We start from the raw sequence: 18,292 nt of genomic DNA, 5'->3' as shown, positions 1-18,292 counted from the left end.
GTGCTGAACCAAACTACCTTCTTGCCTCCCATGGCTTTTTATTCTGCTTGCTGTGGTGATCACAGAGACACTCCCCCACCCCACCCCTTGCAGCCCCCACTCCCCCCACGCCCCCACCTCCCCCGCCCCAGTGTGTCTCATTTGCTTTCCTCTGTGGTTGCGTGGCTGACTGGTGGAACGTTCTACGACACTAACCAAATTGCAAGACAGTTTTTAGTGTGTGTCACTAGCCTGGGAAAAGATCAGAGTTAAAACTCTGAAGTGCTCTTTCTCCTGAATGTATTTCTCTTTTGTACTATTGTTCAGTTAAAAAAAAAAAATCCAAATCCCAAGTCCTTGGGGCTGGCAAGGTGGCTCAGTGGGCAAGAGTTGCTTGTCTAAGGTTGATGCCCTTAGTTCACACCCCTGGACCCACATGGTAGAAGGAAAGGGCTGACTCCTACAGATTGTTTTCTGACCTCCATGCATGTACCATGACTCTCTCTCTCTGTCTCTCTCTGTCTCTCTCTGTCTCTGTCTCTCTCTGTCTCTGTCTCTCTGTCTCTGTCTCTCTGTCTCTCTCTCTCTCTCTCTCTCTCTCTCTCTCTCTCTCTCTCTCTCTCACACACACACACACACACACACACACACACATACACACAATAAATGTGGCAAAAATCCTTATTTCAACCAAGCCAAAGCCCTATGCAGAAGGCACCAGCTCATTGGTGCTCAGAAACGGGTGGGAAAGGGCATCTAGAGCTCCACTCCTGGGGTTAACCCCGCTCCCAGCATCAGCACCAGCTGCTAACTCCACGGAAATACCAACCTCGTCACCCAGGTGTGTCTGGCATGGTCGAATTGTTTGTTGGCAAGAGGCCTCCATTCTTGCTACAGAACAGCCCCGTGGGACTGTCTGCGTTTTGTCAGGACAGGGCAGCTGGTGTCCCCAAAAGCACATGATCTAAGAGAGGGAAGATCGAGCATCAGTGTCCTTCAGGACTCAGCTGCAAGCATCACACCTCTGTTTCCATAACTTTCTTTTTTCTTACTAACGTATCCAAAAGCTTAATTGGTTCTGTGTGTAAATAGCACAGTATTATAATAAAACAGACTCTAATGACCCTAGAATCCAACTTAAGGCCTGAGTTCTGGGAGTTCTGCCATTCCTTCCCCTACTGCAGCTAAAGCGCTCCCCTGGGCTCTGTGGTGCCAACTCTCTCCCCAGCTCCGCTGGACTTGGACCATGGAGTTGTCTCATGCATGAGGCTATGTAACAGTCTTGCTATTCCTGTAATCCCAGCCAGGTTCTGATGGCTCACGTACAGAACAATACATCTGGAACCTTTGCCTACCCCGCACCTGACCTATGGCCCATCCCAGGTTCAACCGCAAGAGCAGGAATTAGAGATCACACACCTTCATTTTTCTCCCCAGCTCTGCCTCTGCCTCCCCAAGGGGTGCTGGGAAAGTTCCTCTTCCCTATATTAGGACAACACACTAGCTCCTCGTCCCCTCCTGACCTAGTTGGTTGTTAGAAGAATGAATGCACATGATACTGGCTTTATGCATTATAACACGTTTTCTTAACCCAGCCCCTATGTCTGACATAACTCAGTTGCTAGACTAATGGTTGGCTGTCCCCTGAATGCTGGGGAAAGAGACTATGTCGCCAGACAGCATTCCCTGTATGTACATGTGCATCCTTCCGGGTGCCTGCTTTGGAGTAGTTTCCAGTTTCGTGTGGCCTCTGCTCTTCTAGGTGTTGTATAACATCGCCTTCATGCACGCCAAGAAAGAGGAATGGAAAAAGGCGGAAGAACAGTTGGCATTGGCGACAAACATGAAGTCGGAACCCAGGCACTCCAAAATCGACAAGGCCATGGAAAGCATCTGGGTGAGTGCGGTGGCAGAGAGGGTGTCCTTAGAGTCTCGTTTGTTTCCTAGGACACCATGATGGGGAACATTGTCTTTGTTGGTTCTGGCTGACAAATGCTCTCTCAACATCTTCCATCCTGCATCTTAGCTGAGAAAGCCACATCCTAGAGAACGGAACAGCACAGCCCCTGGATCTCTCGTAGTGGGGCCCTGGGCGATGCCTGCCGTTTCTTGGTGCTGTGTAGCCTCCAAGCACTGTGAAGACAGAGGCTGGGCTTTTCTGCTTACCTTTTCAGCCTCACTGTCTGGCACAGGGCCAGGCTCAACGTGGCTCCCACAGAAATATTCCAGTTCTACGAAAGAATTATGAAACTTTATTATTCATAGTTTGATTTTACTTGGGAGCAAAAGTCATTTTTCTTTCTTTGGAGATACTTTATTTTTAATTATGTGTCTATGTGTGGGAATGTGCAGGTGTAGGTAGGCGGCCACCACGACCAGAAGGGTATTGGGTCTCCTGGAGCTGGAGCTATAGGCAGTTGTGAGCTGTCTGATGTGGATGCTGAGATGCAAATTCTGGACCTCTGGAAGAGTGGGATGTGCGCTTCACTTCGGAGCCACCTTCCAGCCCCCAAAAGTCAGTTTTAAATAAGCTGTACGTAAACACCAGGAAGGGAGCTCAAGTTTTTGTATGCCTGTGTACATGAGCAAACCAGTCCCAAGAGAGCACTGTCACAGCCCTTGCTTGGCCCTTGTAGTGGTGTCCTCTATGCTGGGAGAGAAAGTCTAGATACCACGCCAAGTGGGAAAGGGGTGGTGCTCTAGAGAAGGAGTATTGGGTAAATAAAACCAACATGAGGTGATGTTAAAACCAACTGCTTCCAGTGCGCAACCAAGAGCAATGGGAATAGTCTGGATTGTTCTGGAAGTCTCTTGGACACCCCTGACTAATGGTTCAGGGGGAAGTATCCCACACTTGCCACTGGTCTTTTTATTTGGCAACCTATGACTTCTGGGATGAACATAATCCTCTGTGTAGGACAGCTCCAACAAGACCCTATTGCTTAAGACAGCATGCACATTGGTCACAGGACATGAAGAAATCAAGTTGGTACTGACCAAGAAGCTTCCTCCATGCTGGCTAGCTCTAACAGTACTGGAAGGTTCTATGCAGGCTTCTGGGAGAAAAAAGTCATCAGTAGTCTTACACAGCGGTGAGCCTTGAGAACTGAAATAATGACCAGTGTTGGTAAGATATGCCCACGGGCGCAATAGAGGTGTGAACGCCACAGGGTAACCAACTGCTGTGCCTGAACTTAAGGCCCACTCCATAGGAGGAAACACAGGCCTAGTACTGTGAATCTGACCAAATACCCATTGTTGGAGAGCTCACAGACCCCAAAGGGGAACCTACTACTATTATTTTGCTAAATGGGCATAGTGTCATTGTCTTAGTTAGGGTTCTATTGCTGTGAAGAGACACCATGACCACAGCAGCTCTTATAAAGGAAAACATTTAATTGGGGGTAGCTTACATTTTCAGAGGTTTAGTCCATCATCATCATGGCGGGACATGGTGGCATGCAGGCAGACATGGTGCTGGAGAAGGAGCTGGAGTTCTACATCTTGATCTGCAGGCAACAGGAAACATGCACTGAGCATAGCTTGAGCATAGGAGACCTCAAAGCCCACCCCCACAGTGGCACACTTCCTCCACCAAGGCCACACCCACTCCAACAAAACCACACCTCCTACTAGTGCCACTCCCTATGGGCTTATGGGGGCCGATTGCATCCAAACTACCACAATTACACTGCCATTTAACCTTGCACCCCTATACCCATAGTTCACTGCAGCTCTCAGTTCTCATCAGATGAGGTCCTTTGTGCAGTGGAGTGGTGGATGGTGGTTAACACACATGGTGTTAACACAGACAATAACACAAGGGTCCAAGTGCAGAGAACCAACAGCTGAGTAGTGCTCAGCCACAAATGGGACATCTGTGTCACATCCCATTCCCAAGGCTCAAGGTCATCACAGGATTGGTGGTCAGAAAAACTGTGAGATCCAGACGTCATGGTGGATCCGAACAAAATAATATCTTATAGATGTAACAGGACCATTTCTCCGAACTCACTCTGAACTCCGTTGTGGTTGTGCACAGAAGATCGAGGCCGTAAACACTGTAGCCTGGAGTAGAAAGGGGTTCATGGGCCCCATCCCTAACTGAAGAGCTATGGACAGCTGGTGGCTTCTAGGGGAGGGAGAGCCAAGTTTTATTTAAGGGGGTGGCTTAGGTCAATCGTACTCCAGCTGATAACCACACCCAGAAGTATATGAATAATAATACAATTGGGATTGAGGGGTTATTAAAAAAAAAAAAAGCTGGACATGGTGGCACAGACCAGAGGCACAGACAGACAGATCTTTATGAATTCCAGGCCAGCCTGGTCTACATAGTAAGTTCCAAGTCAGTTAAGGCTGTACAGTGAGACTCTGTTTCAAACAAGTAGATAAAAGACACAAAGTCATGGGCAGTAAAGAGGTGAGGGTGGGGAAAAAAAAAAGAGGTGAGGGTGGATCTGGTAGGAGTTAAGGGGATGGGCTGGGTGAATACGATCAAAATAATATATGAAAGTCTCAAAGAATTAATAAACCCAACTGCTCCTGCTTAGCCCTCTAGCATAACAAGTCTCCATGGTTTGAAAAGGATGTTCTCTTGAGACTTTCTCCAGTGGTCCCTTTGATGAGAAAGGCAAGGATGGTTTCATTCCTCCCGTTTTCAGACGAGAAGATACAGTCATGAGAGAGATGTAAAGATGTTTTAGTCAACTAGTAGACCACATTCCCCAAGGGCTGAGCCACTGAGAGTGTATAAGCACACTCTGGGAGGCTCACACAGGGTCACCTAACAGAACGCTGCTCAGAATGAACCCAGGGCTGCTGAGTGACATGTGACTGTCTGTTCTATTACAGAAGCAGAAACTGTTCGAGCCCGTGGTGATCCCTGTGGGTAGGCTCTTCCGGCCAAATGAGAGGCAGGTGGCTCAGCTGGCCAAGAAGGACTATCTGGGCAAAGCTACGGTAGGTGGGACCACTCATCTTCCCACCTCTCCTGTGCCCTGGACTGCGTGGGGGCCGGGTGGAAGGGATTCAAGAAGACATGTCCCTGCTGTGGCATTCAGGGATGACAATGAGGATCTTGCTGACAGTAAGGAATGAATTCTTCTAGTATCTTCCATCATCCTGGTCCTCAGTAACTCCTCTCAGGTTCCTCTCAGGATGCTGAGTCTCAGTACTGAGGCAAAGGATAAAGGACATAGCTAGAGTTCACATAGCTAGGGGGAGTGTTAGGGGAGAGGGCCAGCAGGAGATGCCCTGACTCACTGCTCCTGCAATTCACTGCTCAGAATTCTGGGGAATCGCTCCCATTTTCACGGCCCTACAACTGGATTCCTTCTTCAGCAGGATCTCTTCTGAACCCAGGTCTTAAATTCTTCCAGACATGATTTGAAGTGAGGCAGCAGTACCTTTTCCAGACTGCATTTGACTTTGACAGTTTGGAAACGTGAGTTCTCCAGTGGCTGAGTAGCTGGAGCTGGCAGAACCACAGAGACCCACAGAACATGGCTACTGGAAACACTCAAAGAGCCCTCAATAATGGATAGATACATACAATGTGGTGATATGTCCAGATAGCGGAATACTTCTCACCCACAAAAAGGATGAAGTACTAACAAGGCATGGGTGAAAATGTACGCTGTCTATGAGAAAACAAATACGAATGTCACGTGCTAGCGCTGAGGAGATGGTTCAGCTGTTAAAGAGCTGTTTGTGTAAGCACGAAGAGCAGATTCCAGGTCCCCAGAACTCACTTAACTGCCAGACAGCCGTGGAGTCCTGCCTGTAATTCCAGACTCAGAAGGTGGAGACAGGGGCTCTTCGGAGCAAGCTGGCTAGCAGGACCAGCCATATGAGTTAGCTCTGACTTTGACTGAGAGCCCCTGCTTCAGTGGATTAGGTGGAGAGCAAGGGAGGATGGTTCTCACACTAACCTCAGGGCTCTACCTGCATGTTCACACACACAAATCTGTCCCCTCAGACATAAAACACACAACATGCATAACACACACACACACACACACACACACACACACACACACACACACAAAATGGGGAGAAAAGGCACATTCTATATAATTCTATATAAAGTCTTTAAGCAAAGTCAAACCACTGAGATTTCCGAACGTGTGTTGCCAGGCTAGGAGAGGAGACTGTAAACTACTTAATAGGTCCAATATTTTCTTGCGGGGTGATTAAAATGTTTGGCACCAGATAGCATTGCAAAACCTTGTGGGTGTATGAAATACCATGGAATTTTCACTTAAACTAGTTAATTTGATGTTATATAAATACCAGCAATATTTTTTTCTAAGAGAGAGAGTTCTAATCCAGAAGAGGTGTACACTAGTCCTTACCTTCCATCTCCCTCTGGAGCCTACACAAGAGACAATGGTTCTGTGGTGTGAGGAAGGAGGAGGTCTTGGGGAAGGGCACAGATGCCCGGCAAACGGAGCCGGCAGCAGGTGCTCACAATCTTTCCTCTGTGTTTCAGGTTATAGCATCCGTGGTTCATCAAGACAACTTTTCTGGCTTCGCCCCTCTGCAGCCGCAGGTGAGGCCAGATCTATCCGGAAGTACACACTAGTCATAAGGCTTCCTTCAGTGCCTGCCCTCTTACATAGCTGCTTGGGAGGATGGCCACGTCAGCTCTCTGTCTTACATCCTCTGATCCTCTGAGGCCAACTCACCTGCTCTTCCAAGTCCTGATCCTCCTTTTTCAAGTTCTAAGAGAGCTAGCTGTTGATCACCTCGTGAGACCTTGACCATTCTCTCTCTCTCTCTCTCTCTCTCTCTCTCTCTCTCTCTCTCTCTCTCTCTCTCTCTCTCTCTCTTCGAGACAGGGTTTCTCTGTAGCTTTGGAGCCTGTCCTGGAACTCACTCTGTAGCCCAGGCTGGCCTCGAACTCCCAGAGATCTGCCTGGCTCTGCCTCCCGAGTACTGGGATTAAAGGCGTGCGCCACAACTGCCCAGCTTGACCATTCCCTTAGAACACTGAAACACACACCCTGGAAGTTTTGTGACAAAGCCTCTTCATGGGTTCAGGAGAGAGTCAGGGGACAAGGGGGCGCAGAGCCTGAGGTTCTGATTCTCTTGGCTCTATCCATTTGCTCATGTGCAAGAGATTCCTTTGGGGCAGGGTACCAGCCCAAGATGGGCTCAGGGATGGTCCCCAATGACATGTGGCAGTGGGTCCAGAGACAAAAACAAGGCTGTGGACAGGAAGGTGGTGATACAGATTGAGGAAAACCCAAACTCGGTTGTGTATCCCAGTAATGGGTAAGGGCAGTGATCGGCGCTGGCACAGGAAAGGGCCTGGAACCTGGTCACCTCCCTGCCATCTGCATATACATTTTCTAGGGTAGCACTGACCTCTACCCCAAATATGGGGCAGGATGATCACTGTCTGACCACGTGATCCATGCTTGGGCCAGGGGGCCAGGGGCATAATGAGAGCCAGCATCTAGATTCCTTGTCCCCTTTTGGCATGGTAAAGTTGGAGAAAGCCTGGCTGAGGCCCGTTGAGCTTCAGGCCAGCTGGAGGACAGGGATGGAAAGTCCCAGATAAGGGACTCTATGACATTCAGTGCTGAACAGGGAACGCATTAAAGGGAGACTCTTGTCTGTCCAGTAGATGCTGAGTTGATTTTAAATATCCAGAAATGTCACACAGTGGCAATCATTAATTATAGACCAGATCTTTTGGAAAACACTGGGAAGGGACAAGGCTTGAGGTCAGAAGCTCTCCAACAATAGCACCTTCTCTAGACACGGGCTCTGGGTCATAACCATTGCTGTCCTGGCAAAGCCCACACCAGGCAAGCTGGCGGGCTGCTGCCTTCCCAAATTGTGCCTTTTCCCCAGAGAGCACTCAGAAATGAGGTCTTTGGTTTGGGATCTGGAACAATGCTCCGATTACCATTAATGATCTGTTTTCTCTCTCTCGTCATTTTCCCCTTCTTCATTTTTCCTGAATGTTCCACAGGCAGCGGAGCCTCCACCCAGACCCAAAACCCCAGAGATCTTCAGGTAAGTTAGATTTAGAACCGGATGTAGAATGTCTACACTCTACCCCTGACTTGATGGCAGTAAGGATGGGGAGAAATAAAGCCGGGGTCAGGTCTACACCCTGAGTCCTTTGCTAGGCTGTTAGCCTCCTCCTGTTTGCAAGGGTGGAGCCAAATGATGTAGCTGGGATGGGAGCCTTGTGGTGGGGTGGCCACTGAGGGCCTAGCTGCAGTAACCTGGAGTCCCAACGGGCATGGTCACTGATAGAATGGGAGGTCACTGACGTGAAGCTGTGCCCTCTGGAACACCGCCCAAGTCAGAGGTGAGAGGTCAGTTTTGTACTGACTACAGGCCCTCGGAAGCTCTCTAGATTCCGGAAGCTATCACAGGGTCTTTTTTCCTGTGTGGGTGCCGTCACGCACTACTGACACGTGTTTTCTGAAAAAGGGGAAAGACTCAAGAAAAGGAAGTCACTCTGTAAATTGAGAAGCAGAGTGGCCTCACCTCAGCTTTCTTAAGAACTGCCTCTAATGAACAAAGCAAGCCTAATTCCCCCTCCAAAAAAGGGGGTGAGAAAAAGTGTGTGTGTGCGTACGGGGGCGGGTACTACAGGCAATCCCAAAGTGAGGGGCTGAAGAAGTTCTTCCCAAGCTCTCCAGGCTGAAGAGAATGAATTCCCCACATCACCAGGCCCAGTGGGCACGAGCAGGTAGAACCTGATACCCCATGCATGGGCAGTTTCCAAGGCAACCTCACTCACACATTCCAGGTGACAGAAAGGAGACTCTCCAGGTGTGGGGTAACCAGGGCCTTGGGGAGGGCGTCAGTGAGAGGGGTTGGGCATGGTCTAACATAAAGCAAAGCAGTGGCAGATGCTCCCCTGTGCCTCTCAGTGCCTGCCTGGCTCTCCATCCCCTTCCCACAAGGCTGGCCTGGGCGGCCCCTCCCCTGGGTTCCCTGACTTCCGCCTGTGTGGTTCCCCTGGCCGTACTTCCTGTCCACTCCAGCGGGGACCTTGGAGCTAATTTCCCCCTCAGGAGGGAAGGGAGGCTCCGAGGATTGTCAGGCAGGTCTCCTCATCCAGTACTGGTTCTGTTGTTCCACTGTTTTCTTGTCTCTCTTTGTGTAGACAGTCTTGCTGCCCGCCATGTCAGCTACCCGTGGCCCACCACGACCCCAGAATATAAAATTCCAGAAATAAACCAGTGGTTTTGTATTGGGTGTGGCAGCACAAGGCTGTAATCCTAGCATGCAGGAGGACTGCCACCTGTTTGAGGCCAGCCTGGTCTATTCAGGGAGTTAGAGGCCAGTTAGAGCTAGATAACAAGACCTCCCCCACCCACCCCCGCCCATCTGAAAAACCAAGCAAAGAAACAACTACAAGACGTTTTCCATTGCTTTCCATTCTGAGCAGTGTGAGGAAATCCCCTCTGTCCAGGAGGGGTGTATACCACGCTGTGGACCACCTGTCTGCTAGTCTCTCCGTAGCCATCTGGCTATACAGGGTTTCCCCGTCACGCCGCCAGAGTCCAAAATGGGTGTGGAAGGGGTGGGGGAGTGTAACAGGACACCTATGACCTGGAACCAGGAGGCTGGGGTGTTCGTGCGTAAAAGGGTACAAGGGTAGATGTGAGGTCTGAGAGAAGAGGAAGGAGAATCAGCAAAATCAGTTTTTATTAGAAAAATGTCACGATGAAACCCAATACCATGCACGTTAATTAAAACAAAACCAAAACAAAAAAACGTGGCCAGTGAGATGCTCAGAGGGCAGAGACACTTACTTTGCCAGCCTGGTGACCTGAGTTAGATTCTCAAACTCACACAAAGGTGGAAAGAGAGAAAGAACTTCACAAAATTATCCTCCGAACTCCACGGCTGCACGGTGGCACACGTGTCCCCCAGACACACAAATAAATAAAATAAAAATAGGAATGAAAGAAGTTCAATAAAATAAAGCGAAGAACAGTATCTTTTGAGAAGGATTGTCACAGTATGATGGTGCTTGCTCAAGTAGCCCTTGTGGTGATTAATAATGGACCCAAACCACAAGAGTAGTACTGAGACCCGCAATCTGTCTATGCCGAAGCTGTGAGGCTGTCTTTTGTGTTAAAAAGTGAACGTTGGCTTAATAGAGAAAAGGGCAGGGTATGGAGGCTCACATTTCTAGTCCCTGCCTTTGAGAGGCTGAGGCAGGAGGATTGCTGAGAGCTCAGGCCAGCCTGAGTTAGAGTCTGTCTCAAAAAACAAAGACAATATAAAAGGGATGAGTACTAGGGGTGGGGGGGTGTGGGGGGGTGGGGGGGGTGTGGGGGGTGTGGGGGGTGGTGGTGGTGGTGGTGGTGGTGGTGGTGGTGGTGGTGGTGTTGTACCCAGAGTGTTCTATTGATTAAGTGTTAAGGGAAAGGAATTTGAACTAGTTCTGCTGGTACACCACAGACTGGTGGAAGTCGTCACCTTTGTGTATGTGGGGATAGGAGAAGCGTAGGACATACAAGGGTTGGCTGCCATATACGGGTTCACCTATCTTGGGTTCCTGGATCGTGTTCCCTGCGGATAAAGGGAACTCCTGTGTGGTTATGGAACACACTCACATGCAGTTTCTCACCTAGTCCTCTCGGGGTCCTGGGCAGGCCAGCACCCTGCACTACTCTCATACACAGTAAGATGTGGAGTTAGAGTGAGTGCAGAGCTAAGTCTCTGGCCTCAAAGTGCTTCTCCTCCTTTAATCCCAGCACTCGGGAGGCAGAGCCAGGTGGATCTCTGTGAGTTCGAGGCCAGCCTGGGCTACCAAGTGAGTTCCAGGAAAGGCGCAAAGCTACACAGAGAAACCCTGTCTCAAAAAACCAAAAAAAAAAAAAAAAAAAAAAAAAAAAAAAAAAGTGCTTCTCCTGCAGTAAGGGGATGCTGCGGTCCAAGCTGAACGATGGGCTGGGTCTTCCGTGTACCCCTCAGGGCTCTGGAAGGTGAAGCACATCGAGTGTTGTTTGGCTTTGTGCCTGAGACACCAGAAGAGCTCCAGGTCATGCCAGGGAACATCGTCTTTGTCTTGAAGAAGGGCAGCGATAACTGGGCCACGGTCATGTTCAATGGACAGGTATTTGGAGGGTCAGGGGGAGGTGCTAAGGGCCTAGGGTCCCAGCAGCAAAGGGCAGAGCTTTTCCGTGGGACGGTCCCTGCGGCATGATTTGCAGACAAGGGTCATCATCTGTGTCCTGGCCCTGCACGTGGCTGCAGACGGTTCTGTGTCTTGGGTACTAATGAGTCTTTGTTTTCCCTTCCGGACTCTGGGATGTGACACCGCAGAAGGGACTTGTCCCTTGCAACTACCTGGAGCCAGTGGAGCTTCGGATTCATCCCCAGTCGCAGCCCCAGGTAATGCAGCGCCAAGGTCTATCCCATCCCTCTCTTGAGGGAAGAAAGTGTGAAGGGGGTGGTCTCCCTGTCATGGAAGGAAGACTCACTCGCTCTGGGCCACTTGAGCCGGTATCGGATGCCTAGAGTGAAAGATTAGCCATGCCGAGTGGAGGAAACTGTTGAGAATCCACCGGATCCCCACCTCCACCCCGCTACCCTGGGAGTCCTCCCGGTCAGGGAGACTTAGGAAGCAAAGCCTAACCCCCAGAGCTAGGTGTTCACCAGGGAGAATGGTCAACGTGTTGGTTGGTACAATGCCATTTAAAGGCTGGGGATGTAGCTCGGTTGGCAGAGTGTGCGCGTGGCATGCACGAAGCCCCGAGCTCAGTCCTCAGCACTGAATAAACCAGGCACGGTGGCATATGCTCCTAACACTTGGAAAGCGGAGGCAGGAGGATCAGAAGCTTGCCATCCTTAGCTACGGGGCACTCTGAGGGCAGCCTGTGGTCTGTCTCTTCACACTGTGCAATGAGATGCACGTGTGTGGAGCCCTCCCTGGTCAGTCATGAAATTGAGGCGCTTTGAAGTTTCCAACGCCGTGCAGATGGGAAGTGGGATTTCCCCTTCTCAGTACACTCTGCAGTTGAGACGGAAGCATGGCATGTCACCCCACGTTGGTGGGTTTTCATCATGGCCGGTAAGACGGCAAAGGGCCTTGTAGGTGGCCATTAGGATTCTTATTGCTGCTACACAGTAGCCCCCTTTTCCTTCATCATCTCCCTGTGTCCTATCACCCCAACTTTTTTTTTTTTAAGATTTATTTATTTATTATGTATACAGCAAGTGTTCAGCCTGCAGGCCAGAAGAGGGCGCCAGATCTCATTGTAGATGGTTGTGAGCCACCATGTGGTTGCTGGGAATTGAACTCAGGACCTCTGGAAGAACAGCCAAGTGCTCTTAAACCTCTGAGCCATCTCTCCAGCCCCACCCCAACTTTTAGGAAGTCATTTACAGCCAGCTTCTTTCCGAGGACGCCCTCACGCTTTCCTTTGTCTCCTCTCGTCCCCTCCAGGCGGACACCTCCCCGGAATCTGATATTCCACCCCCTCCTAGTTCCAGCGCCCCAGCAAGATCCCAGTTGTCACCAGGTGGGTGGCCCCAGAGAAGGAGTTCTCTGGGATGCTTCATGACGAATAACTTCTTTCATAGCCATCTAGGAAATTCTGGTTTCTTCACCCAGCATGCCCCTTGGTTCATGACTACATTTACTCAGAGCCCTGTCTTGCCTGCACGCTCATCCCACTGGAACGTGGCGCCAGTGCCCTGCCCCGCCCCCCCCCCCCCCCCCCCGCCTCCTTAGAAATGAGTGCAGATGAAGGGGCAGTGTGTGCCCGTCATGACAGCAGTCACCAAATGACCGAAACCAGGTCCAGGAAGAGAGGCAGCAGTGACCGTATTTTCTCCCCTCAGCTCTCTTCAAACCACTGAGTTTTATGCTCTCTGCAGAGCTCTGGGGCTTGAACAGGGGACCACTCATTGGAAGGTGTGGATGGGAGATCTTTCCAGAAGGCTCTCTCGTAAGCTGGGTAGGGCTGTCTGGAAAAGCCACAACTTTTTGTTACTGGTGAGTTTAAGCAGTGGAGGTCTCTTCTGATGGAGAGGACAGAGCTGTCTGTCCACGACAAACTGGTTATGCCCCTCTTCTGCATATTTAGTTGAAAAATTGCAGACACACAGAAAAGTTGGAAGTAGGGTACAATGAATACTACAATACTTTTTACGTAAACACACCAGTCCTGGGCCAGCAAGATGGCTCTGTGGTTAAAGGCACTGACTGCATAAACCTGGTGATGACTGCAATGACCAGAACCTACATAAAGCAGGAAGTAGAGCATCAACTCCACTAAGAAATTGTCCTCTGGCCTCTATGCACATCAGGGCATGTGCCCTCCCATCATTCACACACACTAAAACAAAAATTTTAAATGTAAACAACATATCAGTACCTCTCCGCCCCTGTGAGTCACACAAGCACAGCTTGTGCCTAAGGAGTGCATTTCTCACCTAGGACACCGCCTATTCCACATGTAAATACTTCAGTGGCCCCATACACTGTCCTTCATAGCTTTTTTGTTCTTACCTTTTTTGTCTGGAGGTTCATGAAAGGACACAACACTGGAGAGATTGAACCACCAGATTCCTAGGCCTTTGGTTGGTGTCGGCCAAACTTCCCAAGTGATTCTAATAATCAGCTGGGTTTGTGATCAATGGCTCTTACATCTTCGGTGGTAAATAGCTTCTCTTATCCACCCCCTGCTGTGTTAACATATTATGCATTTTAAACCACAAATATACTCAAAACTACAGGACCATGAGATGGTAACGGTGCTGGTGTTTCTGCCTGGGACTCGGGCTCATCTCCTGTGGTTTCTCCCTCCCTTGGATCCTACTGGTTTAACTGGCCGGTTCTCTGATAGCTACCGATATGTAGCTGCCCGGAAGCAGGGACTGGTTTTGCTCACATTTGCAGTGTCCATGCTCTTTCAGAATGAACTCTTAGATGTTAAAGGGTAAGAAGCTGGCACTGTGGGTGGCAGGTGCCACCATGAGCATTCGTTTACCATTTCCTTTCTTCCATTTAGGCCACAAGCAAAAAGAAGAGCCCAAGGTAATTTCTTCCTTCTGTTTCCAAGGGAAGAAAATGAATGAGTCTGGCTTGGGATGGGGGGTGTCTCTTAAGATTGTGGAGTATCACTGAAAAGGGTTGACACTGACACTGCTTCTACAGGATGGGGACCTCTGCACACGTCATACTAGACCCCAGCTGAGCACAGCTCAGTAGAAACTACTGTGCCAGTGAGCTGGACCAGAGCCCTCTGAAGGCCTCTGGGGAAGGGGGAAGCCAGTTGTTTACAGGCCCCTCCCCTGTTCCCTGGGGCACTCCTGGGTGCTCCACACAAAGTGTCAGGAGGCTCTGGTAATCCGGGATGCTGCTCTCGGTCCCTAAGGTGTCCTCTGTTTCTCCTTCGTCAGGAAGTGAAGCTCAGTGTGCCCATGCCCTACATGCTCAAGGTGCATTACAAATACACAGTGGTCATGGAGACTCAGCTTGGCCTTCCCTACAGCCGGCTTCGGGACCTGGTGGCTAAGAAACTGGTGCTCTTGCCAGAACACACTCAACTGAGGTGAGCCTCGTGAAGGCGGCAGCTGAGGGTGTGGCGGGGGTCTGGCGCTGATGCAGAGGGCTGGATCTGGAGTGCTTTCTGAGCTGATGCTGCCTTGCTCTTTACCCATCCTCCCTACCAGCTACCGGCCTCGGGACAGCTCCGAGCTTCTGCTCCTGTCCGAAGAAACCATGAAGGACGCCTGGGGCCAAGTGAAAAACCACTGCCTGACTCTTTGGTGTGAGCACACGGTGGTGAGTGGAGGGAGCCAGGGCACCTCAGGCCATTTCCACCAACTGAATTCAGCATTTATCCAACCTCTCCTTCAGGCCAGGCAACAGGCTCAGGGATAGGATGCTGTGGCTCACAGGCTCACTCAGTTACAGCAGGAAGAGGGTTTCATATGGGTGGGCCCAGAAGCGGACAGCAAGTGTAAGCTGCCTCCACCAGTTTGGCTGGCTCAAGGATCGTGGCCACCACTTTCAACAAGGACAGGAGTGACGTCACGGCTAAGCTGAGCTCATAGATACTCTTCACCTTAGGTCGCTGTGAGGAACACTTGAGGGTGACAGAAAAGAGTGAGCATTTATTTCACAAAGGAGGTAACAGCCTTTTCCTGAGACTTGGTATCTACTGACACCTGCCCACAGTCATAGCCTGTGCCGAGTGCACTCTGGGAAGGAATTCTTAAAAGTTCCCAGTGCTCCTCCTATACATGTAGGTATATCACTGTTTAGGAAGCAAGGAGAGAAAGGTCAAGGGACCTGACCTAGAGACCAGAGCCACTTAGGGGTGGAGTACCTGGCTTCACATCTGTGTTCATCCGCCATGCTGTAGTGACAAGACAAGGCCAAGCTGCCCTACTAGCCGTGAAGTCTAGACAGGAGTCACCTGACTTAAAAGTGAGATCCCCAGGAGTCAGGAGCAAAGTTGGAGGCTAGAAGTGATAGTGATGGCGGAACAGTTGAACTTTTCCCCGTTAGTTTCTAGAGGGAAGTTCTTATTGCCACTTCTTATTCTGTCCCCGAGACACTGAGTCTATCTGTCAGCCGATGAGTGGATTTTTACACAGAGGTTGACCTTTCTTTATTGCTAAATGGTATATGCTGCACTGGTAATTTCAATTTTTTGTTGGGGAATATTTGCCTAGAAAGGATTCTATTTTAAACATGAATAATTTCACTTAAAATGTTCTTAGAAATTATTACTTTTTCCTCCAATGAGGCCAATCTATTTGCAGCTATATGCACAGATCTCCCCCAGACTCCCACCATAAGTCTTTTTAGAACTCCATCCAGGCCCATCACTGCTAGTGTTCTCTGCCACTGCTGTCTGTGGAGGCTGTTCCACTAATTAGGACAAGCAAAGCAAATTGCCATTTACTGTGTATCCTCAGTGCAACATGTATCACCAGCCAAATTCAAGTACTTGTACATCCTCAGAACAGTACTCCTACAGGGTAAGTATTCAGTAAGGGCCAACTGTTATGATGCCACACCTCCTCATTTCATTCTCTAGCTTCCACATCAGGTGTGGAAACAGGTCCCACAGCTAGTTAATGGAAGCTGGTATAAAACCCTAGGATGGGGCTATAGAGATGGCTCCGCGGTGAATAGCACTGCCCTTCCAGAGGACCTCGGCTCGATTCCCAGTACCCACATGGCAGCTCACTACCATCTGTTATTCCAGTTCCAGGGAATCTATTGTCCTCTTCTGGTCTCCATGGGCACCAGGCATCCATGTGGCACACAGACAAACATGCCAGCAAAACACATAAAAAACAAAAAACAGCTGAGCAGTGGTGGCGCACGCCTTTAATCCCAGCACTCGGGAGGCAAAGGCAGGTGGATCTCTGTGAGTTCGAGGCCAGCCTGGGCTACAGAGTGAGTTCCAGGATAGGCTCCAAAGCTACACAGAGAAACCCTGTCTCGAAAAACAAAACAAAACAAAACAACAAACTAGATCTGCAGACTCCATGGGGGCTATTCCCACCTCACTGCACCGTCTTACAGAGGACATGCACCCAGGCATGGTACCACACATCTAAGCTCAGCACTCAGGAGGCTGAAGAAAGAAGATGACGTCCAGGCAGTCCTGTGCTACCCAGTGAGACCCTGCCTCAGAAATGTTTTTAAAAGTCATGGTTCTGAAGCTTTAGAGAGTATGAGAATTACCTAGGTCCTAGGAAGGCTGGCTTAGTAGGTTTGAGATGGAGTGCAAAAGCCGAATTTCTAACAAGATCCTCAGTGTCTATGCTAGGGGAAGAGGATGAATTCAGTGCCAAGAAATGTAGGGACCGCAGACTGGCTCAGTTGGTAACGGCTCAGCTCCCAGGACCCACATGGTAGAGAGAATGACTTGTCCAAGTTGTCCTTTGATCTCCACATACACATCACGGCTCACAGACACAGACACACACACATCCCATAAACTAGCTGAATTTATACCACAGACTGCCATTTACTTGTGGCTCAAGTTATCTCCCAATCTGAAAGAAAGAACAATATCTACACTACCCTGGGACTATTACAAGATTTAAGTAAGGCAACTTCGGCCTACCTAGGGTTCTGCATACCTTTCAGTTTCATTTGCACAATCATTTAGTATTCCTAAAATGTTTTAGACCTATGGTAAGTACTGAGCATCAACTGCTTCCATTAGTGGTTTTCAGTATCCACTGGCCCCAAAATGAGCAAACTTAATAGGCCCCTTACTATTTCAGGGTGATCAAGGTTTGGTAGATGAACTCAAGGGAAGTGAAAACTCGGATGCCCATACCTGGACAGCAGAGCCTCAGCCTAAGGAAGGAAGCCAAGTGGTAGCAATCTTCAGTTATGAGGGTACTCAGCCGGAAGACCTGGAGTTTGTGAAAGGAGATGTAATCCTGGTGTTATCACATGGTAAGTGCTACTCCAAGTCCACAGACCCAGACTCATGCATTAGCAAAAACAAGGTCAAGGACAGACAGAGGAAAACATCAATTCTTAGTCACTAAGTTTCCACGGACTTCCTAGCTTTTGGTAAAAGGCAGCCAATGCAAGTGTGTGGCTCTCTCCTACCCATTACTCTATTAGGCACAAGATTGTGACAGCATCTTGACTGTTCCAATATGCACCTGGCTGGAATTATTCTGCCTTTGCTACAAACCACGGAGCCTTTAACTGTACTTCCCGAGAGAAGGGGAGGGCCCATTCTGCAGTAGAGGCAGCCGGCTGTAAATGACTTATCTGTTAGGAACCTATGGATTGAAGAGTGACAGGGACCGGAGAGGTGGCTCAGTGGGTGGCAGTGGCCGTGCTTGAGCACAGGGACCCTAGCATCCATGTGAAAAACTGGCCATGGCCACATTCGTGCCTGGAACTCCAGCACTGTGGGGGCAGAGACCGGCAGCTTGGGAGAGCTTGCTGTCACCTCAGCTCCAGACCCAGTGAGAGTCCATCTTTAAGAGGGACTAAAGGCTAAGGGATAGAGGACACCCAACTTCTTCTGGCCCTTGTATGTGCAGAGGCTTGTGCAACACACACACACGAAATCTCAGTGATTCTCAAAGTTCATTATACCTAAGCATCCTTTGAAGGGTTACGTTTCTTGGCCAGCCTTCCAGAGTCTGGGTCAGATGTGGGGTGAGGCCCACTAATTTGCACTTCTCAGCAGTTCCCAGGTGATACTGGTCTAATATATCAGGAAGCACTGCTGTAATTCAGGTGAGTTGTTGAGCATCAGGAAGGCAAAGTAGTGTATAGCTGATTATAATAGTAAATCCAATAGATCAAGTGAGAGATTTGAAG

General features: G+C 49.6%; 1 protein-coding gene across 1 annotated transcript in view; it reads left to right on the top strand.

Annotated features, from left to right (window-relative positions):
• The window catches only part of Ncf2 (neutrophil cytosolic factor 2), a 32,049-nt gene that overhangs the window by 11,077 nt on the left and 2,680 nt on the right, over positions 1–18,292 (top strand). Inside the window, exons 4-14 of the mRNA XM_059280647.1 lie at positions 1,742–1,876; positions 4,834–4,941; positions 6,473–6,532; positions 7,964–8,007; positions 10,939–11,080; positions 11,290–11,358; positions 12,413–12,488; positions 13,983–14,008; positions 14,374–14,525; positions 14,647–14,758; positions 17,227–17,404. Coding sequence (XP_059136630.1) covers positions 1,742–1,876; positions 4,834–4,941; positions 6,473–6,532; positions 7,964–8,007; positions 10,939–11,080; positions 11,290–11,358; positions 12,413–12,488; positions 13,983–14,008; positions 14,374–14,525; positions 14,647–14,758; positions 17,227–17,404 — 1,102 coding nt within the window. The remainder of the gene's footprint in view (positions 1–1,741; positions 1,877–4,833; positions 4,942–6,472; positions 6,533–7,963; positions 8,008–10,938; positions 11,081–11,289; positions 11,359–12,412; positions 12,489–13,982; positions 14,009–14,373; positions 14,526–14,646; positions 14,759–17,226; positions 17,405–18,292) is intronic.

Source organism: Peromyscus eremicus, chromosome 15 (assembly GCF_949786415.1).
Source record: "Peromyscus eremicus chromosome 15, PerEre_H2_v1, whole genome shotgun sequence".
NCBI lineage: Eukaryota > Metazoa > Chordata > Mammalia > Rodentia > Cricetidae > Peromyscus > Peromyscus eremicus.
Note: the sequence above shows the minus strand (reverse complement) of the source record. Positions and strands in the feature narration are given on the sequence as shown.